Below are 23,575 nucleotides of genomic sequence, written 5' to 3'. Positions count from 1 at the left end.
CTGGCTTCTCTGCTTTGTCCTCCTGAGAGGTCTCACCCACCCCAACACCTTGCTTTCTATGTCTCACCAAGGATCCTCTTTACTGACTTCCCCCCCTCTGACTCACCCCTCTGCTGGTGGTGCCCAAGGTGGCTGCTGGAAAAAGGTCTTCCCCAATGGGACACAAAGCGGCAGTCTCAATTCCCTGCAGCCAAACCCTCACCTGGTATCTCTGCCCGAATGGCTCGCTACACTTCAGGTTGAGCGAGGGGATAGAGCATCCCTAATAGGTCACCCAAGAGCCAAATGGAAGACTCTTCCTCCTGGGCCTGCCTGAATGTTTGAGTGTCTGTGTGTCACCAAGCACAAACATGTGTCTCTATTCCTGCATAGGAGTATGAGTGCATCTCTGAATGTCTTTGTATAGCTGTGTGGAGCTCCCTGCCTGGGGTGGGGGTGGCGGGGATGGGTGTGTGTGTGTGTGTGTGTGTGTGAATGCCTCTCTCCCCCTCTTGCCTTTGGATGACTCAGTGTTTCTGACGACGTCATTGGACTACGCATTCGGAGACACGTGTGCCTCTGCAGGTGTGGGTGGGGATGGATGGGGGGGTGGGCTGTCTCTAGGATGTGTAGGCATGCAGACAGGAGCACGTGGGCACATCCCCATTCCCCTCAGCACAGCTCCCTGCAGTGGCTTCTCAGAGTCCCTTCGTCCGGGTGAGGGTGGGTATGTCGATTCTCTATCCTGCAGGTCTCAGTGTAGTCCAGTGGTTCCCCAGTATGCTCCACGTGGGAAATGGGTGCGTGTACGTCTAGCAAGTCCACTCCACGGCACTCAATTTGGGTGTCTGTCTCGGCGCACAGATGCTTGTTTGTATCAATGTACTGGATGTGCTTTTATGTGCATTCTAGACTGACTTCTAGCCTTGTATGTGTGTTTGCAGTCGGGGGGAGGGGAGGGTGTGTGTATCTATTTATCTTGTGTCAGCCATGTGTTTTTCTCTGTAGATACAGAGGGTTCCCCATGTCCATCAGCAACACTGCTCTGGGTACCTGCTCTCGTTACCCGCGGGCGAGGACTTGGGGATCCCTGGTGCGGACTCGGGCCATTTCTTCAGAGTGGAATAGGACTGGTTCCGACAGGCTGGGCTTCTGATGAGGACTCAGACCCAGAAGAGTGGAGCCAGCAATGCCCTGACCTGGGGGCCCCACCCCCCCTTCTCCAGCTTAGGGATGAAGCTAAGTTAGAAAGAAGGGAGCATCCCCTGAAGGGAGGCTCGTGTCAAACCCTCCTCCCACCAGTGGGGACTACCTTTAGGCCTGAGGCCAATCCCAGGGGAACCACTGGGAAACCACTGCCCCTCAGCCCTATCTGTCCCTCGCCTCCCACGCTCCTCTCCTGCCCCCTTCCTCATCCCCTTGCCCACCCCCCGGCCCCGGGCACAGGCAGCCCAAGGCATCTGCTCACCTTGCGGTCCTCGTCCCTCTCCAGAATGGAGCTGCTGCTATCGATGGCACCACTGGAGGGCATCGCGGGCAGGTGGGAGGCAGGAGGCAGGCCAAGGGTGAGCTGGGCTGGTGAGTTGGTTGGCTTTTTGTTGTGATTTTTTTTAAAAAAATGTTAAGACTTAAAAAAAAAAAAAACCCACAAATCCCAGCGGGGAGCCCTGGCGGGGTGCCGACTCTGGCCGTCCAGCTGTCCAGCCGGCTGTCCCTCTGTCCGTGGGATTGGGCTTCACGCGGTCCACCTGCCAGAGGAGAGGCGGAGGAATCAGCAGCGGCACATCAAAGTCCCAGGGATGTCTGAGCTCCACGGCATCCTGCACCTCCTCGCTCAGATCTGCTCCTCCCACCTGCTTCCACGTTTCTCCTGGTTCCGCCTCTCGGGCCTCCTGCACCTCCACCCCTCCCGTAACGCCACGGGCAAACTCCGCTCCTCGGCCCACCTGGTCCTGCACCCCCAGTTTCACCCGATTCTTCCCCAGCTCCAGTCTGGGGGCAGAATCCTCCAGGAGCCTGTGACGTATCCGTTTTCCTCACTCTCCGCCATCGCCCCCCACGCTTCCTGTCACTGCTGTCCCCAGTGGTTCGAAGGGAGGCCGGAGGGTGCCGATGGCACCGGTGACTGGCACCGCTCGTCTCCTCCTACTCTCAGGCAAGTCACGGTGGCAGCAGTGGGTGGCATGAGTAGAGGAGCAGGGGGATGCCGCTCCGCTTCCCTCCTACCCCTCCGTCACAGCGGCACGAACACTGCTCCCACAACCCCCGGGGGAGGAAGGGGAGGCATGAGGGTGAAGGTGCCGATGGCAACGGAGCCCAGGCTCTGCTGTGCTCCTTCCCTGCTGGACTGGCAGCCACGGGAGGTTCCGGGGCACAGAACTGCCTCTCCACCGGTGGCAGCCTCTGGCCCTCGCCTCACTCCCGACGCCTTGGCATGGTTCTCCGCCCAATCTCCATCGCTATTCCCAAGGCCCAGACCTAGGCCTAATAACAATAACTCTGATATTCGTTCAGGGCTGCCTATGCGCCGAACACCATACTGAGCACCGGGGTAGATACAGGATAATCAGGTCGGACACAACCTGGGTCCCGCATGGGGCTCACAGCCTGAGGGTGGGGGGAAACAGGTATTTAATCCCCACTTTACAGATGAGGAAACTGAGGCCCAGAAAAGTTAAGCGACTCGCCCAAGGCCACACAGCAGGCACGGGGGCGAGGCAGGATTAGAAGCCGGGCCCTCTGACTCCCAGGCCCAGGTGCTTGGCAGACAGCAGGGAATCTTCCCTCTGGCTTTCTTTACCATCTGGATGCTAGGATGTCTCCTGCCTCCCCAACCCTACCTCAGCTTTGGCTCTGGGGCATCCCGTCTCACCCCGCCTACCCTACCCTCTTTTGTTTCTCTAAGGCCATTCTCTGCTCTCTAGCAGAGAGTTTCTCTAGCAATGGGCACACGCAACCGGGCTGCTTCTAGAGCTTTCGAGCCGCCACGCTCTCTTAGTCTCTGAACTGCTGCCCCGTCTCCCTCCCACTGCTCCCAGCACCCACTCTGCTCCTCATAGCGCAGAAGGAGCAGATTCCCCCCAGGGCCCTGCTGTCTGCACACACAGCTTTTTCTGCAGGCCGATGGCCAGGTTCTGGTCAAACACCCCTCTCTCTCCCGCCCCCCCCACCCCCCCGAGGCCCCTCCCTTCCAGGAGGGGGGGGGGGTGTTGCCAGGAGGGTCTCCCAGCCTAGAGCATCCGCAATCCACTCCCACAAGCTCCAACTCAATTCTATTTCTGTCTTTTGGCAGGCACAATGCAGAAAGGAGGCACAACCGATTCTTCTTCCCCATGGCTGCACAGGACGGGAAGGGTGGGGGAGGCAAAGAAGGGCTCAGGGCTGGGACCGTCTGTAGAGGGCCCGGGAGCCTGCGGAGGCGAACGACTGGGTAGATCAGGTCAGGGATGTGAGGCAGGCATCACCCGCCCGGGGACACCCAGAATGATCAGACAAGCAGCATCGGATTGCCACTCTCACCCCTCCCGTTCTAAGGCCGGTCTGGTTTATCTAACCCCTCTGCACTTAAAGACCACAGATGGCTTACTATTCTACTATACTCTACTATTTCCCCCCATCCCTAATCTCTTTCAATGTCTGTCTCCCCCGTAGACTCTAAGCTCCTTGTGAGCAGGGAACCTGTCTACCAGCTCTGTCGTTCTGTACTCTCCTAAGCGCTTAGTAGAGTGCTCTGCACACGGTAAGCACTCAATAAATACCACTGACTGACTGACTGACTGATTAGTTTAGCCCAGGACTCTTGGGGAAGAGGTGGGGATGGGAGAGGCCTGGGCCTGCTTAAAACAATATGACGCTCTGAATATGAAGCCCCCGGGGAAAGTCCAACGTGTGACGAGACAGGGTTGGAGCACCTTATATCCTCCCACTAACCCCGCCATGTTCCATTCCATCACAATCAATCCATCAGTGGTACTTATTGAACGCTTAATGGGAGAAGAACAGTACTAAGCACTTGGGAGGGTTCAATTCAACAGAGCAGGTAGATATATTACCTGCTCACGTCTCCAACCCCAGAGTTCAGGTCTGTAACTCACATCCCCCCAGCCCATGTTTAGACCTGTCTCAGCCTCATTCTGCACCGCAGTATAATCAATCAATCAGTGGTATTTATTGAGCGCTTCCTGTGGGCAGAGTGCTGTACTAAATGTTTGGGGGAGTAGAACGCAATAGAGTTAGTAGACACAATTGGTCAGATCCTCCTCATCCACCACTCTGTGAGTCTCTCATGGGCTTTAAAGGGTCCAGAGATACAGAGAGGCTCATTGCAACTTCTCACCCACCTCCTAATGGAAAAGAAACATTTTCAATCAATGTTTGACTGGGGCAGTGGGGTGTTCTCAGTGTTGTTCTTCAATAACTGAGGCTGCAAACTTTCACCCACCCTTTCCCCACAGCCTCTGAGAACAGAAAGTGGGGCCGTGTGGTTTGAGAGAAATATGATCCACCCTTGCATACTGAGATTGTCCTGGTCAAAGAGGGGCTTTGGACTAGAATGACTCAACCTCAAGGAAACTCAGTTTGAAACAGACGTGAAACCTTGGTTGACCACCACACTCAGTGGTAGGAACAGGTTTGAATCACAAGCTTCACCAGTCAGGTGGCCTTGGGTCTGTTTCATTCTCCACTTCACCAGGGCTCAAGGTTGGTTTCCTCAAGGGGATGTCAGGGATAAGAATACAGCAAGGCAAATGTCCCCTAATCTCAGGGGCTGGTCTAGACCAGAGAGGGTCCAAGGTGGATGCTTCTGCCTCTAGAGACCCAGCCCAATAATAATAATAATAATGTTAGTATGTGTTAAGCACTTACTATGTGCAGAGCATTGTTCTAAGTGCTGGGGGAGATACAGGGTAATCAGGTTGTCCCACGTGAGGCTCACAGTTAATCCCCATTTTACAGATGAGGGAATCGAGGCACAGAGAAGTTGTGACACCCCCCCCCCCAGGACCTAGGGATCCTGGGGAGGCTTGGGTTCAGGTCTATCCAGATGTCCTGTGCTGGCCCCGAGCCCGTGTTGGGCACAGATTAGGATGGCCAGTCATCTGAATTTATATCAGACAGGCTGGTTTTCAGCTGGTCCGTCCTCTGACTGGCACAGACGTGACACTGGGCGCCTTTATGTCCGGTATTTTTATTTTAAGCTCCCAGCTCCCCTCCACTGTGACTCTGGCCGCCAAATCCCAGAGCCAGAAGCGATATCTGTGTCCAGAGAACCTGGGAGGGGAATTGAGGGGCTTGGAGCTAGTAGGGGTGGCTCAAGGGTCCCACCTCCCCCCCGCCCAACGCACACACACCCAGAGAAAAGATGTAGGTTTGGGTGACTTGGGGTGTACTTCTGTAAAATAACTCATATGATGTCATTATGTTCCATTGCGTGCCTGATATAACATGTGGCCTTCACATGTGCTTCCTTGCCTGGATCTGGGAGGCCACTCTCGCCCTCCCCAGGCTGATCCAAGATGAGCAGACCGTGGCTGATGGGGTCTAGGGCCGGAACAGAGCCGGAGGGTTCCCAGAGAGGCAGAGACATAGACCACAGTGCACTTCCATGGACTTAGCCTTTTTTGTCCTAGACTTCCTCATCCCAACTCTAGGCTGCGTGATGAACCTATAAAGGTCCAAGTGACTCAGGCCTCACTTCAGCTTTAGGTCCCTGAGGTGACTGTACTGACTCCCCAAGAGGAATTCTGTGCTGACCCTCCTCCCACCTCCCAGTCTCTACCATGAGAGAAAGTGGGGAAGCTCCAGGCCCTAAGGACCCACTACAAGAGGAATTACCCAGAGAGAAGGAAGAGGAAGTAGATTGTGAGGAGCCAAGAGCCAGAACGGCCAAGGATGGACGAGGCAAGGATGGAGCCGGGCTGCATCTAGATGCCTCCCCCTCCCGTTCCCTGCTTTCCTTCCTCCCTCTGCAGCGGCCCCTCCCTATGCCCCTCTTTCTTCTCCTCCCCCTCTACCTGCTCCCTGAATGAGGGAAACCAGAAGTGGGTCTCCATAGCCGGGAAGATAAGGTGCTGTTTTATCAGCCCGTGGTGGAGAGATAGGGGGTGGGGAATGGCTGGGCCCTGGGGAGCCCACCAGCTCTGGATTTGAAAGGGTAGAGGGAGGTAGCCAGCCATCTGGGTGAGGAGAGGTATTTTGTACCCTCTGCAATGGAGAAGGAACCTGAGAGTGTTTGTGTTGGGTGAGGGGGCAGAATCTCCATGACGTCACTCAATCTTCACCTCTCCCTGTCTGCCCCACACCATAGGAAACTGCAATCTTTGCCCCAGTTTCTGCTGCTGCTGGGAACAATATCCTGTACGACTCCAATCCCCAAGCAACGATTTATGCTGGGACCAATTCTTTCTTCTCCAAAACACCTCTGCTTCTCCCTGGAGGGGATGACACCTTCCACCAAGTGTTACTGAAAAAAACTAGAGTATTTCATCCTTGCCAAGCTTCTTGCTCCCCCAAATATCACGGCCGCTACCGGGAGATACCAACGTGTGCCAACGTGTGATTCTGAGCCTTCCTCTGACTTTTCATAAACATTTGAGCTGCTGCCCAGGTCTGGTTGGGTAGGAGCCTCCTAAATGAGCTTGCTGTTTCCAGAAGACAGCAGGCACTAGGATCCATTCACTCACATCCTCCACTGGTTGCTCAAACACAGAATACAGCACACAAATCAGGACATAGGTTGGTCATTCAGCTAGTCTTCTTCCAACAGCAGTCAGCCACAAGCACCCCCGTCGCAAACCCTCGACAGTCTTACATCACCAGTTATGTCATCTCACTCATACGAAACCAACCACCATTTGATGTTTGTGGTGTTGCTCTTTAATATTTATTGGGCACCCACAATGTGCTAATCCCAAAATACACCGTACACGTGCCTGGGGCTTCGTTTTTTAAAAGCTTGCATTCTAAAGCAGCAGGCCACACAGAGACCCAGGGGGCAGAAGAGCCCTCAGAGTTCAACATGTGCACTGGAGTGAACTAAACCATCCAAACTGATGACCGTTGGGCTTGTTCATAAAGACCTCCAGAAAAAGAAGTTCCTTTAACCTCCCCAAGTAAACCACCAGTGTCCTCGACAACCCTCACTGCCTGGAAATTCTCTTTTTACCTGAATCCCTCAGGCCATCACTAAGTCCATCTCCTCCTGGGCTGCCCTCAGTGGAGAAGGAGAACAACTCATAGATGGACTCTGAATAATGATGCTTCACAGACTTGGAGATTGTTATTACATCTCCTCTACTCTCCCGGCTAAATCATCCTCGTCCCTTCAGCCTTTCTTCATAGGTCCTGGTTTCTGACCCTTTCACCATCTTTGTAGTCCTCCTCTGAAACCCCGCCAGTTCCCCTCTTTCTTCCAGGTGTGAAGCACCAGGCTGCACCCCAGCAAAGATCTGATGGGCAGTGAGGGAAATAACACAGCTACTTCAGAGTGCCTCCATACCACTGAATCCAGCCAACAGGCTTGCCGCCTTGTCAGTGGCATTTCATTGTCAGCGGTGTAACTGCCAATCAGTGGGACGACGACGCTACGACAGCTAGATCTTTTCCAGCTGCACCAGCCCTCTGAAAGTCATTCCCCAACTTTTCTTCTCCTAAGAGTTCAAGCACACCCTTGTCCCTCTTCCGCTTCACTTCACGTGCCCCTGACTGGCGCAACCTACCACCTTCGCTGCAAGGATCTCCGATCATCTACCTCTAAGGGCCTAGATCCTGCTGCCAGCCGGCTGGCACCGGCAACGCTCTAGACCGTAAGCTCCCCGTTGGCCGGGAACCTATCTACCGACTGTTTTGTTGTACTTTCCCAAACGCTAAGTACCGTACTCTGAACACAGTATGCACTCGATAAAGACAATGAATTGGTTGATTGATTGAATAAATACGATCGGTTGATTGATGAGCGAGCTAGCTCTTCAATTCATCATCCAGGAAACTGAGCTTGGGAAAGAAGTTTGAGGAACACCCCCTCCCCTCCGGTCATGTCCTCTCTCCCTCCCTCCCCGGGAGGCAGACTGACCCGGACATATTAATGAACAACGATTGCCCTCCTTGACATCCACCTTATGCTGACCCTCCAGGAATCATCAGTAATGGGAGCATGGAGCTCATCATTCACAGTCTTTCACGCCTTCACACACTCAGGCAAACATTCACGGCTTCAACTACCACCTCTATGCGGATGATACCCAGATCCACATCTCCAGCCCTGATCTCTCTCCCTCTCTCCAGTCTGGCATCTCCTCCAGCCTTCAAGACATCGCTACCTGGATGTCCTCCCCGTCACCTCAAACTTAACACGTCCAAAACAGAGCTCTTTTATCTTCCCACCCAAACCTCATCTTTGCCCTGACTTTCTCATCACTGTAGGTGGCACCGCCATCCTTCCTGTCTCACAGGCCCATAACCGTGGCGTTGTCCTTGACTCCTCTCTGTCAATCAACGCACATATTCAATCCATCACTAAGTCCTATCGGCCCAACCTTCACAACAAAGCTAAAATCTGCCCTTTCCTGCTACCTGCTACCACGGTAATACAGTCATCCTACCCAGTCTGGACTACTGCATCAGCCTCCTTGCTGACCTCCCAACCTCCTGTCTCTCCCCAGTCCAGTCCATACTTCACATCCTTCTACAAAAATGTTCAGGACATGCCACCCTGCTCCTCAAAAAACTCCAGTGGTTGCTCATCTATCTCCGCATCAAACAAAAACTCCTCATCATTGGCTTTAAAGCACTCCACCACCTTGCCCCCTCCTACCTCCTGTCGCTTCTCTCCTACAACCCAGCCCACCCACTCTGCTCCTCTAGTGTGCTTCGATCTTGCCTATCTTGCCGCCGATTCCTAGCCCTGGCCTGGAATGCCCTCCCTCCTCAAATCCCACAGATAATTACTCACCCCCCTCCCGAAGCCATATTGAAGGCACATCTCCTCCAAGAGACCTTACCAGGCTAAGCCCCACCTTTCATCTCCCACTCTCTTTGGCGGCACCCTGACTTGTCGTGTTCTCTTCGCTCTTCCCCCAACCCAGCCCCACAGCACTTATGTATATATCTGTAATTGTATTTATTTGTACTCAAGTCTGTCTTCCCCCCTTCTAGACTGTAAATTCGTTGTGGGCAGGGAATGTGTCTGTTTATTGTTGTACTGTACTCTCCCAAGTGCTTAGTACAGTGCCCTGCACACAATAAGCACTCAGTAAATATGACTGAATGAATTAATTCATAAACACAGTTATGCACATACTCTTGAGTGGGATCCTTCACCCAGCTGTGCATCTCCCACTCATGTGGTCCTGACAGCATTTCCCCAGTTTACTACTGGTGGGAAGGACTGAATCCTAAGTGCGCCCTCCTGGTAATGGGGCACCAGCAACTAAGGGACTCTAGGGGCCTGGTGTTCACCTCGCTATCGCTTGATGGACAGAGGCTGTGTCCTTAATGGTAAAAGACACGCTCCTGCCTGGGCCTGTGCTTCCCTGTGGGCCCCACTCCCAACCCCCGATATTCTATCCTTCATCACTACTTCTTTGCCATCAATGCCACTTTATTTCTCTAGTCTCTAATCCACTCACACTGTCAACCACTCATCTCCTTGGTTAACATTATCCCCATCTCAGCCTTCCTCTCAGCCCTATCATCACTGATTTCCATGCTCTTAGCAGCAAGGATAATGTCCAGACTGATCGTCTCATAATGAACCCAGTGCTTAGCATAGTGCCCGGTGCGTAGCAAGTGCCGAATAAAAAAACATTTTTGTTATTATTATAATTATCCAAACACTAGTTCCATCAACATAACCACGGCGATGGTCACCACTTGGGAGTTCATCACTGCCCAGGGGAAGCCAGATTTCCAAAGTCACGAGTTCCAAAGTTACAAGTTTCAAGTTTTACTGGAATTTGGGCGCTACCATTCCTGGGAGCCAGACCTCTGCTGAAGCAAGGCATCCCGTTTCAGGTTTCCTGAATCAGAATAGTATCAGAGGTGGGGTGGCCAATCCTCCAGGGTCTCACAGACCTGGGCCTTATAGGGTCCTGATGCCTCTTCCCCATGTCCTTTCAGACTAGCTATGACCTGCTCAACTGCAGCCACTAGTCATAAGCTGTTCCTCCCTGCCACAGACCCCTCTCCAACGGTGGTTTTTCCCGCTCTTTCTCACCCAGGATGGTTGGAAGTAGAAAAAAACTCCCTTCTCCAATTCTCTTATGATTCTGGCCAACACACAACACGCTGAAGAGAGCTTGGTCAGGTGAGAAAAGCCACAGTGAATGTATTTTCCCATCAGCAGCCACCCAGCTGGCCACGAGAGAACTATTCAGTGCAAATGAGTAATTAGGAAAGCAAGAGAACCTCCACAAATATGAATGCAAGTGTGGAAGATGGAGATGTCTAGGTGCCCATACCCAACCATCGTATGCGCATTCCATGGGCACAACAGTATACCTGTCTACTTGTGACCCTCAATGTGAACATGAATGTTTACGAATATTTGGGGATGGGCTTGTGGCGTGTGCATGACGGGGCTCATTCTAGCCCAGTTGGCTAGGTGAGCTGATTCCTTGAGAACCAGCAGAGGTTGGTTGTCCAGGAGAGCAACCGTCCCCTAGTTTCTCCAAACATCCTGTTGTCATCATCGGAGACAAAAACCTGGCTGGATTGCTGGTCAGGCTCAGTAACGGCACTGCTTACGTTCTTCTGTTTTCAACGTCCTGGACAAGAGCTGGGTCTGTGGCATTTTCTTCGAAGCTCTTCTAATCCAAATAATTCCCACCTTCACCCAGTGCCCTCTCCTACAACACCGGTGAGCTAGTCTTGCCTAGCTCTCCACCCCCTTCCCCCACCCCCTCCCTCACCCAGTTGGCATTCAGGGAAGCCCTCATCTCTCTCGTCTCTTCCGAACAGCCTCTCCTCCTGAGTCACCAAGGCCTGAGTTCATCAGACCTATTTAAACGCATTTTACATTCATCGGGGAAGGGGTCTGATTTCCCTTAGCTCTTCAACATCTAGCCCCCGTCCCCGTACCCAGCTGCAGCTGTGGGGATGGGGGTGGGGGGGAGGGAGATGGACACCTCTAGAGAGTCCTGCAGCCCTTCCCGTAGTGCAGAGCACCGCCACCTGAGAACTGCCTGGAACAGCTGATGTTCACCAGCCCTGGAGGTACTCCGAGGAAGGCAGCTTTACACGTGAGCCTGATGATCCTGCCCCAGCAACCAAGGACTTGGAAACTGGCAGTAGGGTCTTAGCACCGCCTCCTCCCCCCACCATCCCCCTACCTTTCCACATGCGTTCACTGCATGCAGAGGCAGGGGGTCTGAGACAAAAAGGAGCCAGGGCTGAGAGTGGATAGCTTTTTCAAACTGTGAAAAAGTGAGTGCAGTGGGCCTCCAGAGCCCATCGTGGTCCAGATCTGAACCATCGGAGCCGGGCTACAACCAAACCCTCTAAGGAGCGTGGGGCGAGGCTCCAATTTCACGCCGTTGCGTCTGGTCACGGTGGGACTCCGGGAATATCTGCCTCTCCCCCTCTCCGGTCTGGGTCCACTCAAGTCAGTCACCCTCACTACACTTGGGTTGGCAGGGAGTCTCCCGCACTTGCCGACCACCCACTCTACCAGCAGCCCAAGTGGCTTCTGGGAGGCAGAAATTACTGCTCTGCACCCTCCACCGGGGCCTCTCTGGGGGCACTGACTCAATCAGGCCTCGGGAATAAGCGCCAAGTCATTCAATCCCCAACCCCGTGATTCCTTCCCCGGGGTGGGGGGGATTCACTTCAGCATTGATTCAGCAGGAATCGCGTCACTTCCTCTGACCTCCCCACCTGCTGACCGCCCCTCAGCCCCCACACTTCAGATTCCCATGAAATTCTGGATTCAGGGTGTCACCGTCTCCTCTTTTTATGGCATTTAAGTGCTTACTATGTGCCAGGCTCTGTACTAAGTGTCGGGGTAGATAGGAGATAATCAGTTTGGACACAGTCCCTGTCCCACAGGGGGCTCACAGTCTTAATCCTCATTTTACATATGGAGGGGGAACTGAGGCCCCCGAGAATTCAAGTGACTCGTCCAAGGCCACACAGCAGACGAGGAGCAGAGCTGGGATTAGAACCCAGGTCCTGCTAACTCCCAGGCCCGTGCTCTATCCACTAGACCCCACAGCTTCTCACTAGGCAAGTCTCTCCCCTCACCTCCCCAGGCCCTGCCCAGAGGAAGACCTGTGAGGGAGTTCCCTCCAGGCTGCACAGGGGAGGAGGGGTCCAGAAAAGAGTGAGAATAAGATGCTTCCTGCCCCTGCCGGCCCAGACTGGAGACCAATCAGAGAAACCATAACCGTGCCCCATTGGGCAACTCAGCCTGCCTGCCAACAGCCGGCGGAGCCCCTGGGCTGGGAACCACGGTCCAGCCAGGCGCGGGTGGCGGCAATAACCACATTGTTGTGAGTAATAAAACTATTAGAACTAATCACTGTGCACCAGCTGCCGGCTCTGTGGTCAGACCCCCCCTCCTGCTCAGGCCCAGAGTCGGAGAGCCTGGCCTACAGACACAGCACTGGACAGGCCCACTGTGCGGACAAACTCTCAGGATCCTCCAGAGGACCCCACCTCCAACTGGGGCATGGTGGGGGGAACGGGATGGGACTGGAGCATCGGAGGCTTCATGCCCCGGGCTTGGAGGGCTGGAAGGTTGCCAGGAACCTAAATAAAGAAGTCACCCTTTGTAAGACCGCCAGCTTTACACAGCTGGGCAGGAACTCCAGCAAGGGCTTCTGAGGAAACCTGCTGGTGAGCATACAGGCATCAGGCATGGAGGGTGGGTGTCATCTATCCCAGGCCTAGACTAACGGGGACTGGGGAAACCTCCCCTCAGCCTCCCCCACCCCACCCCCACGGCCATACTCCCTGTGTCCAATTCTTTCGTGGCCAAAGAGGGCAAGGAAGCCCTCCTAAATTCACAACAGGGGACACCCGCCCTCCCTCCGTCCACATCCCTGCTAGACCCTCCACTTGAGCAAGGGGTTGGAAGAGAAATGAAGTGGTTGTTTCTAGGTGATTGTAAAACCTTTGCCTCATGTAATCCCGTAGAGCTGAACGGTCAAGCCCTTGAAAATAAGGAAGAATGGAGATGCTACTCAGCACTGGTCCGATCCTTAAAAGAGTGGCAGAAGTAGTTCTTAGCTCCAAACCCTGGATCACAGTCAGAGGAGGACCACAGGGCTGAAGAAATCCTAAAGAAGTTGAGAAGACCAGCTCTTTGGCCCTGTCCCCTCCCTCCCCATCCCCTCCACTCCCAGGTCTGTGCTGGGCTCTTGGAGTGCAGTCGTGGAAGGGATCATTTGGGGTTTCTCTGAAGCATCAGAAGGAATTAGACAGAGATATTTTGTCCCTTCGTAAGCTGGACCAGTACTGCTCAGATGCAGAGAGGTGGATTAAATTAATTCACTGCCTGGAGCACTTGAAGGGGTATTATTCCCTGGAGACCAGGGGTGACCCGGCAGGTCAGAGAAGAAAACAAAAGCGACTGAACTGACGGGACAACAGGAGGGATTTGGCTTAGCTCTACAGAAGAACTTCCTGGACACAGGGCTGGAAACGAAAGTCTTGACTTTGGAAGTCTTGAAAAACAGGATTGACGTTTTCCTCTCCTGTCTGGGATCATCAATCACACAATCAATGAAAGTTACTGAGTGCCTTCTGAGTGTTAAGCACCATACCGAGTCTGGGAGAGAATACCGAGAGCAACACAGACGTCCTCTGCCCTTCACAGAGCTTACGATTTAGCGGGGTGAGAGGAGAGAGCCAAAAATGATTTACAAATAGTGAAAGCAGAAGGAAGAAAAGAATAAGGATAATAGCAGAAAGTACCACATGTAAAAGGGTGATGCTAGATCACCCCCAACATACTTTCCTGCCCTGTGATTCTACACACATAAATACACTCCCATATTAGTCTATATCCAAATTGTACTGCACGCATACATACCCATCTACCAATACACACGCTTACGTGAAAGTATACTTACACAAAGTCTTACCAATAATTACTTGGGCATATACAGAGATTCCAGACCAAACACAGACCCTTTAAGATTCAGCCATCTATGAGCCGATACACACCAACACACTGAAACACATATCTGTATATCCACTGTCAGCCAAGTTTATCCAATATGCTTTTGGTGTGCAAGGGCAGGAAGAGACACTGAAAACACGCCCTTAGCCAGCATGCGGGGGAGGGGAATCTAAGTCTGTTATTTTTTAAGTTTGAGCCTCGGGAAGATACATACCCAACCCCGTGCCCTTTCACATAGTTTCTTTTTTTCGCCCCCACAAAAAGGGTCCTAAACTGTTCACAAATTCTAGTCAGTGCCCCGAAGTGATTGGGAGTCAGGGGATAAGGATTAAGGAAGGAAAAGAGGAGGAGGAGGAGGAGGAGGGGAGTGAGGAGAAGGAAATGGTGAGAGGGAAGGAACAAGGACTTAGAGACCAGATCTGGGGAGTTCTGAACATCTGCTCAGTGATGGTCCCGGGCCAGGCCGGGCCGGACCAGGCCAGGTAGGTAGTTGAAGGAGAAGGGTTTTTCAAGAGTTGTCTGGGGGTTTCCTCTCCGCTTCCTCTCCCTTTACTGTTGATTCTCCACTGGGCCCTCTTCCCATTAACAGAACCAATTCAGATGGTTCCTCTGTGCAGAAAAGCCTGTATTTACACATACCCAACGTGTAAGGGGCCAGGGATGCTTTTCATATCAGCCAATATGTGAAATGTAATCCACTCCTGGGGTCCTCACCCCAGATACGCTTTCTCCAACTCCGGTGCCACGGAATAAACAATTTGGGCCTTACATCACTCACAGGGACCTCTTTGTTAGTCGCTGAAAGAACACAGCCGGAGCCAGGGCAAGTGGGGAGGGCACAGGGGTGAGCCCCTCCCCACCCACCCACACCATCCTAAGCCTGAATCCCCTCCAGGGGGCCAAATGTGCATGTGTCTGTTGACCTCGGGAAAGGAGAGGCAAAAAAATGTAAAGGAAAAGAAAGAGGCAAAGTGGGGAGGACAGAAGAAGAGAAGAGAGGAAAGGCAGGGAAGAGGAGGGAGGGGGAGAAGAAAAGAGAGGAGAAGACGGGAAGGGGAGGGAGAGGAAGGGAGGAAAGGAGAGGAAAGGAGAGGAAAGGAGAGGAGAGGCTCCGCTCCAGCCCGTACCAGAGTTTCCTGCTGAGTCAGCACCGAGGAGTGAGCAGGATCTGACTGGGAAAAGTTTTCGAAGCCTGAGGCTCCACTGGCAGAGATCAGTTCCTTTTCTGGGGAGAGGCCTGGGTGGGAGCTTGGGCCCTCAACAAAGGCCCCCCCCACCCCAAGCCAACTGGGCCAGGGGAAGGGCGCTCAGGCCTCCTCACTAGGCCCTGCACTCTCGGGGCTCTGCCGCTCCCTCCGGGCAGGCAGATGGTGTTCTTCAACCCACCGTGGGGCAAGCCGAAGAGGCGAAAGGGAACCAGAAGTGAAGAGCCGGGCCCACAGGCCAGAGGGAACAGTGGCCGAAGATGGCGGCCAAGGAGGGGTTGCTCACAGAGCACTAGTGGCGAAGGGTCAGGGCCCCAGAGATGAGTCAAGGCACGTGCGACTCGTCCTAGAGATTCAGCTGCATATACTGACTCCTCTTCCTAGGTTGGGGGTGGGTGCCAAAAGGATTTGGTCCAAATTTGCCCACTGACTCTTCCCTGGGCTTTGCTGGGCCCCGCAGAAAGACTGCTGTCCTTAGACTCCCAGAGCTGGAGCCTACAGGAGTGTCCCCAGATGTCCGTCCCCAGGCCCCCACCTCTCAGTCAAAGACATGGCAGGTGTCAGTCAGCCTGCAGCAGCAGCAGCAGCAGCAATGGCCTATCCTTGAAAGGAGAGAGAGCTCAGAGAGCAGACCCCTCCCGGGCCCCACGCCCACCTCCGCCCCTGACCCGCTGCCCCGTTGGAGGGGAGAAAGCGAGGTCATTTTAGATCACAGATCACTGACATCTCCAAGGATACGTTGGCATGGACATGGGGCAGATCTCCTGGTAAGGATGGCTTTTCAGGGGTGGGCTGGGGCCCCGGGGTGGGGGGTCTGCTCTCTGAGCTCTTTCTCTCTTTTCAGGGGTGGGGGGGTGGGGGTCAAGGATGCATTGCTCAGGAGGCCCACTCATTCATTCAATAGTATTTACTGAGCGCTTACTATGCGCAGAGCACTCCCCAGCCAAGGGGAGTTCTTTATAACTGGGCCTCTCCGTTGGGGGGCAGCGAATATCTCCCCCGATGACCCTCTCCCCGGGGCCCTTCTCCCTCTTCTTCCCCGACCCCGTTGGGGGTAGACAGGCGGTGGCAGTGGGCCTTCGGGGTGGAGCCCAGTGGTCTCCGGAGTCAGGGGATCTGCCCGAGGAGCCTTATACGCGGTCAAACATCCAGCCTCCCCCGCCCCCCGTCCCCCGGTGGCACCTGCCGAGCTAGGCTGAGCAACTTCCAAAGAGGAAGAAGATGGAGGAGGTTGGGCAAGAGAGAGAAGGAGAGATGCAGGGGCAGAGGGAGAGAACAAGAGGGGAAGGGATGAGGGGAAAAATAGAAAAGAGAGAGGGGAAACAGAGGAGCAGCATGGCGTAGTGGAAAGAGCCGGGCCTTGGGAGTCGGAGGACGTGGGTTCTAATCCCGGCTCCGCCGCCCGTCCGCCGTGTGACCTTGGGCCAGCCACTTCTCTGCGCCTCAGTCCCCTCATCCGCAAAGTGGGGATTAAGACTGTGAGACCCACGTGGGACAACCTGAATACCCTCCATCTAGGCCAGCGCTCGGACCAGAGCTGGGCACACAGTAAGCCCTCAACGCTATTATTATTATTATTAATAAGAGGTGGCGGTGGGGAGATGGGAAAGAAGTGTCCGGAGAGGGAGGGAGAACCCAGTTGGGGGAAGGGGTGGGGGGAAGTGAAAGCCAGATTGGGAGCCAGAGGGGGAGAGGGCCTGGCGCTGGGGGGGGGGGGGGGAGGTCCGCCGAGGGTTAGCGGAGGAGGGGGGAGAGAGTTAGGGCGGCGGGGTTCGGGGGCTGCCCGGACCCTCCCCCGGGTTGGAGGCCTGGGGGGGTTCCGGGGCAGAGGGGGGCGGCGAGGCGGCGTTGGCGGCGGGGCCTCGTCCTGTCCTTCGCCGTGCAGATGCGAGAGACGCTCAAGGACACGTCTGCACCCGGTCCGGCGGGGGGGGGGGGGGGGCGGGGGCTGCGGGGGAGACACCCCCACCTCCCCCCCCCCCCATCCCGGGGAGGCCCTGCGGCGCGGCTCCCGCCGCCGAGGCCCGGCCCCGCACCCCGTCCCTCCCCGAGGCCCGGCGTTCGGGGGGCTGCGGACATCTCAACCCCTCCTGCCCCCCCCCAACCCCCACTGCGGCGTGGCGGGGCCGCCCCCCCCGCCATCCGCCCCGAGGCCGGAAAAATCTCTCCGCCCCCACATTCCGGCTCCTTCCTCCAGCCACAGGTGTGGGGGAAGCGGCCCCGGGGGGCGGGGGCGCCGCAGGACCCCCGCAGGACCGGCCGCTGCCCCGACGGGTCCCCGGGGACGCCCTCCCTCCCTCCGTCCGTCCGTCGGTCGGTCGGTGTCCCGGGGGTGGTTCCTCCGGGCCCGGATCCGCTCCGCCCCTCCATGGCGGCGGCCCCCGGGCCTCCCCCCGGCCCCCCGCGCCGGGCCCCGGGGCTCCCCGCCCCCTTGCAGGGCCCGGCCAAAGGGGAGGTGTGTGTGTGTGTGTGTGTGTACTGGGGGGGGGGGAACCAGGGTCGTGCCAAGCTGCCATTTTCTGCCGCCGCGGCTGCCCGTCCCCCCCCACCCCCCAAAAGGCCCGGGCTGGGAGCGGGGGGCGGCTCTCATCCCATCCCACCCCATCCCATCGATCGCCTCCTTCTCCAAACGTCCCGGGGGGGGGGTCTCTAATCAGCTCGACTCACACCCGGGGTGTGTGTGTGTGTGCATCGGTGTATGTGCGTGTATCGGTGTGTGTGCGCGCCAGCCCCTTCCCCGGCTGCGGCAGTGTCCGGGGGGGGTGGGGGGGGTGGGGGAGCCGGGGGTCCCTCGGGGTGGGAGGTGCCCGCGGGCAGAGCCCCCCCCTTTCCCTCCCCGTCCCCCCTCCCCCCGGGCCGGGCGGCCGAGCTGGGCGGAGCGGCCCCCCGCGGGCATTGTATGGACTTGAACTTGAGACTGGAGCGGCGGGGGAGGGGATGGGGGCCGGGGGAGGGAGGGAGAGGAGCAGGGAGGCAGGGGAGGGCTCGGGGGGGACGGGGAGGGGGGAGCCGGCCCGAGCTCGGAGAGAGAGAGAAATAAATAAACAAATGGCAAAGGCGAAGCCTCCCTCCCTCCCGCGGCCGCTTCCCCGAGGGCCGCATCCGCCGCCTCCTCCCACTCTCCCCGCGGCCCCCTCCCCCGGGATGCCCTCCGGGGTGCCCTCCCCCGGGGGGCGGCGGCGGCGGGGGGGGGGGGGGGGGCCCCGGCCGGGCCCGGGGCCCCGAGGGGCAGTGCCAGGCTTGGTGCCCCCTCCCCTGCTTTCCCTTCCCCCTCCCCGGCCCGGCCCGTGAGCGGCGCTGATTACCGTGAGGCCGGTGCGGCCGGGCCCTGTTCCGTCCCTCCGTCCTGCCCTGCCCTGCCCTGTCCTGCTCTCCTCTCCTCTTCTGTCCGCCGCTGCCTCCTGCGCTCCCCCGGCCGGCCCTCCCTCCTCCCTCCTCCCTCCCTCCTCCTCCTCCTCCTCCTCCCTCTCTCTCTCTCTCTCTCCGCTCGTTCTATCGCGCTCCCTCTCTCCGCCTCCTCCGCCGTCTGCCTCCCTCCTCCCCCCTCCCTCCGCCTCCTTCCCTCCCTCCCTCCCTCCCTCCGTCCGTCCGGCCGTCCCTCCCTCCCTCCCTCCCTCCCCTTCCTCCCTCCCTTCCCTCGGCCTCGCTGGCCGCTTCCCCTCCTTGGGGCGGCCCCGGCTCCGAGCTCCGGCCTGGACCGGGATCGGGGCGGGGCGGGGAGCTGCAGCCGGAGCCGGAGCTGCAGGCCGGAGCCCGAGCTGGGTGCTGGAGGCCGGAGCCGCGCCTCGGTTCTTCCCCGGCCTCGCTCGCTGCCGCTCCGCCCCGCCCGAGCCGGGGGTCCGACCCGACCCGACCCGACCCGTCCCGTCCCCCCTCCCCTCCCCTCCGGCCTCCCAACAGAGCGAAACCGGGGCCGGGCCTGCCCCCCACCCCCCCCCCCCAGCCCTCCGCAGTGCCCCTCGCAGCGTCCGGCCCCGACGGCACCGGGCTAGGCCCCTCGGGCCGGCAACCCCTCGGCGACCCCAGGCTGGCCCCCGGCGAGATCCCTCCCCACCACCGGGCCGCCCGGCCCCCAGCCTGGAATTTTCCGGTGCAGTTGGGCCGGCGCCCGGCAGAGCCGGCCCACGGCACCGCCTCCAGCACCAGCCGCGGGGACAGCGGCCCCGGGGGCCCCCCCAAAACCCCACCCTGCCTCCCCGGCTTGTCGGCCTTCGCCACTAACTTCTCCAGCCCGGCCGGCGGATGGGAGGGGCCGAGCACCACCCCCTCACCCACCCCCAACCAGTCCCTCCCTCGTCCTCCACAACACCTGTTGTTCCCAGGACGACACCCCACCGCTCCCACTCCGTCAGCTCCCTAAATTGCCCGGGGCACCCGTTCCTCCCACTCCTCCGCCGAACCCCGGCACTGCTCACGGCAAAGGGTAAACCCCCCCCAGGCAAGAACCCCCCCCCCCCCCCCCCGGCAAGAACCCCTCCGCACTGCCCTGGGCCCTTAGGTCATTTTCAGCTTCCTTACGGCCCCCCGGGGGGCGCCTGTTGGGGCCCAGTCAAGAGTTAATAATGATAAGTTACGATTATTAATTATATTATTACAGCTTTCGTTAAGCGTCTCGAGCACTGTTCTAAGCGCTGGGGTAGATGGTGATGTTTTATCTTGATGATGTCGTCTCGTTTTTGTTCTGTCCCGTTTTGCCCTGCTGTCTGTCTCCCCCATTTAGACCGCGAGCCCGTCACTGGGCAGGGATGGTCTCTATCTGTTGCCCGATTGTCCATTCCAAGCGCTTAGTACACTGCTCTGCACATAGTAAGTGCTCAATAGATACTATTGAATGAGTGAATGAATGAATTAGGTCAGACACAGTCCCAGTTCGACAGGGGCCGGGGGCAGGTCCACAGTCTAAGAAAGAAGGAGAGCAGGACACCTCCAGCATTTCCCTCCCTCTCTCCCTCCTTCCCACTAAAGCGGTAATAGTATTTATCGAGAGTTTACTGAGGGCAGAGCCCAGTACTAAGTGCTGGGAAAGAATACGCAGGTGGGAATTAGACACGAGCCCTGTCCCCTACTGAAGGCCTCATCCTTGCTCTGCTCTCGGGCCTCTCCCTCTCTCTATTTTGCCTGTTTCCCTAATGGTTAGTGCCGTTACAGTCGGGAACTATGACGAGGGGACACTCTGGGAACAGCTAAACCAAGCCGGAGGGGTTGGGGATGGAGAAAAATTGTTCATTTTGGGCCCGTGAGAGCGGCTTGAGTCCAGAATCCAGAAGTCTTTCTCAGCCTCGGATCCTGGATGAGGCCGGGGGGTGGGGGGGAGGAAGAGAAGGAAGGGGGCGGTGGGGGTTGTGCTGAACGAGTCCACTGAAGACAGGTTAGAGTGGAGAGGAGGGGCTGGATTGGACGGTCTCGGGAACGAGAGATGCATGGGCCTGAACGAGACTGGGGCCAAGGGATAGGAGGTTGCGGGCAGGCAGAGAGCAGAGGACAGACTCAGTGCCTGGTCAGTTGGAAATATTTTGGATAAGGAAACCCTTTCAACCTCCCTCAAGGATTCTCTCAGCAATGACCCTGGGAAAGAACGGGGAATTTTCTGTCACTGCCAACTCGGCCTCTGGGTGCTCCTTTTCTTGATTTCTCTTCAAGCCTACGGTTTGCTGCTGCAGACACAGGGAAGAACAGTTGTCATTTCATGACCTGAGTCTCTTCCTTCCTTTGCCCTGCCCTTTTTAGCTCCCCTCCTTTCCTAGGCGCCCCGCCCCATCCAGAATAACAGTTCCTCCTGGACTCGATCTAAATGCTCTGGGGGAAATGAGGGCCTAAGGTTCCAGAAGAGGGTGAGGAAATGGAGGAAGCTGCAGCTAGAGTACATTACAATCACCCCGTTTGATCAGGACCTTCTCCTCCTTTGACTCCCTCCTCTCCACTCTCTCACTTTGGTTTGTCCAAAACACTGCTGAAGAAATGACCTTCCTGGCCAGGCTCTGTGACACTTGACAGCTGAATGGGGATGAGATCAAGTGATCCTACTGTAGCTCAGATCTCTCTATTCAGTCCAATTCTGCTTCTTGCAGTGTGCAGAGCATCTGCACCTGGTTGTCCTAATGCCACCCCAACCTGAATTTGGCAAAGTTAAAAACTTTTTCTCCTTTTCCCTCTTCTCTACTCCAAAGCTCCATCTCATGGTGAAATAATAATAATAATCATGATGGAATGTGTTAAGTGCTTACTATGTGCCAAGCACTCTTCTAAGTGCCGGGATATATACAGAGTTATCAGGTTGGACGCAGTCCCTGTCCCAAATGGGGCTCACAGTCTTAACCCCCATTTTACAGATGAGGTGACTGAGGTACAGAGAAGTGAAATGACTTGCCCAAGGTCACCCAGCAGACAAATGGTGGAGCTGGGATTAGAACCCAGGTCCTTCTGGCTTCTAGTCCTGTGTTCTATCCACTACTCACGCTGCTAGAGAAATACCCCCACCCAGCCTCTACCCTAATGCTTGGAGCCTTGCAATGCCTCACTCCAGTTCCTCATCCCACACAACTGATCAGTTGCCAAATCCTCTCACTTCCGTCTCCACACCAAGCTCAATTCTCTCTTCTGGGTCTAGGTGGGAAAAGATTCAGATTAGAGGTCAGTGTTTGGGCTTGGACTGCGGATGACTTAATTTTTAGGCAGATGTTTGCCTAAACAAACTGAGTTGGAGACACTTGATTCTTAAGGATTTCGCCCAAGCTATTACTTTGATCATTCATCATCAGTGGCATTTATTGAGCAGCTACTGTGTGCAGAGCGCTGTATTAAGCATCTGGGAAACTACAATGCAACATAAATGAAACTCTCTCGCTCTCAGGCTCCAGTTAGTGTAGTAGAGTATCAATCTGCCAAGAGGATATTGTCCTGATTCTACTTTCCTACTGTTAACTGTAGACGACACCACGGGACTGTTACCTCAGTATTATTCTCGAATCAGCTCTCTCATTAACCCACATATTCAATCTATCACCAAATCCTGTTGGTTCTACCCTCAGAGTGTCACTAAAATCCACCCTTGGCTCTCCATTCAAACTGCTACTATGCTGATCCACGCACTTATCCTATCTCACCTTGACTACCTCATCATCCTCCTTGCTGACCTCCCTGACACCTGTCTCTTCCCCTTCCAATCTATACACTACTCTGCTGCCAGGGTCATTTTTCTGAAAAATGACCTCCTGCCCCAGGGTGCCAGTGATGCTGAGCTCCCCGCCTAATCCAGCTGTCACCCTGCCTTGATCCTGGATACTGCCGGGAGGCCACCCAGAGCAGAAGGAGAGTAGAAGGATAGAGTTGGGCAGGGGGTAGAAACCCCTGAAATGCTCTGTCAATCAAGGAGATGGGCCAATGCCAGGATTTCTGGGCAGGTTCAGAAGCAAAAACACACTGGTCCTTCTGCATGGCATAATTCCCGCTGATGTCAGGCCGATACTTAGTAATAGGTGGTCGGAAAAGGAACTTCCCCGAGTTGTAGAAAACCTTTCTCATGGGCCCTGGGGCAGAGTTCCCAGGTTGGGCCCTTCCTTCCTCAGTGTTGATATACGTGAGAGTGGCGCAAGGGAGAAAGGAGGGGTTAGAGTCCCAAGGCAGCTGGGAAGATGCACTTTGAGGGTTCTAAAACCGCTGCCCAAACAATCCATCAATCAGGGGTATTTATTGAGCTCTTATTATGTCCAGCATACTGCACTAAGGGCTTGGGAAAGTACAAAAGAGTAGTAGTAGCGCCTGCCCTCAAGGCGCTTACAACCTAATAGGGAAGAGACGCTAAAATAAAGCCCAGGTAGGGGAAGCAATAGCGTGTACGGCCATGTCCCCAGACTTCTTGGCACCTTTGGCAGGTGCATCTTCAACTGCACCCATCCTGTCTGCCTGTGACCCAGAATGAACTAGAGTTCAGGGGCAGCTCCGGAACTGGGGTTAAGCCTCCTCCTGCCTCCCTAGCATTCCCTCCAGCCTGACTCCTTGACTCCCTCCTTTCCAGCTGGGTCTGCTAGCTCCCTTCTCTTCTTCCTCAACTTCTAAAACCCTGTCGTAATAATATCATCTGACCCCGTATGTTCCCCACCCTCCATTAAGAGGACTCCCCTCTCTAACCATGCATGCAGAATACAGGCAGAATTGGAACACAGGACCACAGGCACCACTCAGGGGCAAGGAACCGAGGCAGCTGCCATAGACATGCAGCTGGAAGGCACATAGTCTCAGTGCTCCCCCTCCCTGACATCACTGCACTGCTCCA

At 56.1% G+C, this 23,575-nt stretch overlaps 1 protein-coding gene across 3 annotated transcripts in view; it reads right to left on the bottom strand.

The window, feature by feature from the left end:
- Positions 1 to 18,690, bottom strand: part of DNMT3A (DNA methyltransferase 3 alpha) — a 101,933-nt gene extending 83,243 nt beyond the window's left edge. For all 3 annotated transcript variants that reach the window (XM_029071763.1, XM_029071764.1, XM_029071765.1), the window contains exons 1-2: positions 18,609 to 18,690; positions 1,448 to 1,727 (exon numbers count right to left, since the gene is read on the bottom strand). In XM_029071763.1, coding sequence (XP_028927596.1) covers positions 1,448 to 1,510 — 63 coding nt within the window. In that variant the 5' untranslated portion in view covers positions 1,511 to 1,727; positions 18,609 to 18,690. The remainder of the gene's footprint in view (positions 1 to 1,447; positions 1,728 to 18,608) is intronic.
- Between the last annotated feature and the right edge of the window lie 4,885 nt (positions 18,691 to 23,575).

This window comes from Ornithorhynchus anatinus, chromosome 9 (genome assembly GCF_004115215.2).
Source record: "Ornithorhynchus anatinus isolate Pmale09 chromosome 9, mOrnAna1.pri.v4, whole genome shotgun sequence".
NCBI classification, from domain to species: Eukaryota; Metazoa; Chordata; class Mammalia; order Monotremata; family Ornithorhynchidae; genus Ornithorhynchus; species Ornithorhynchus anatinus.
The sequence above is the reverse complement of the archived record's forward strand: the minus strand, read 5'-3'. Positions and strand labels throughout refer to the sequence as shown.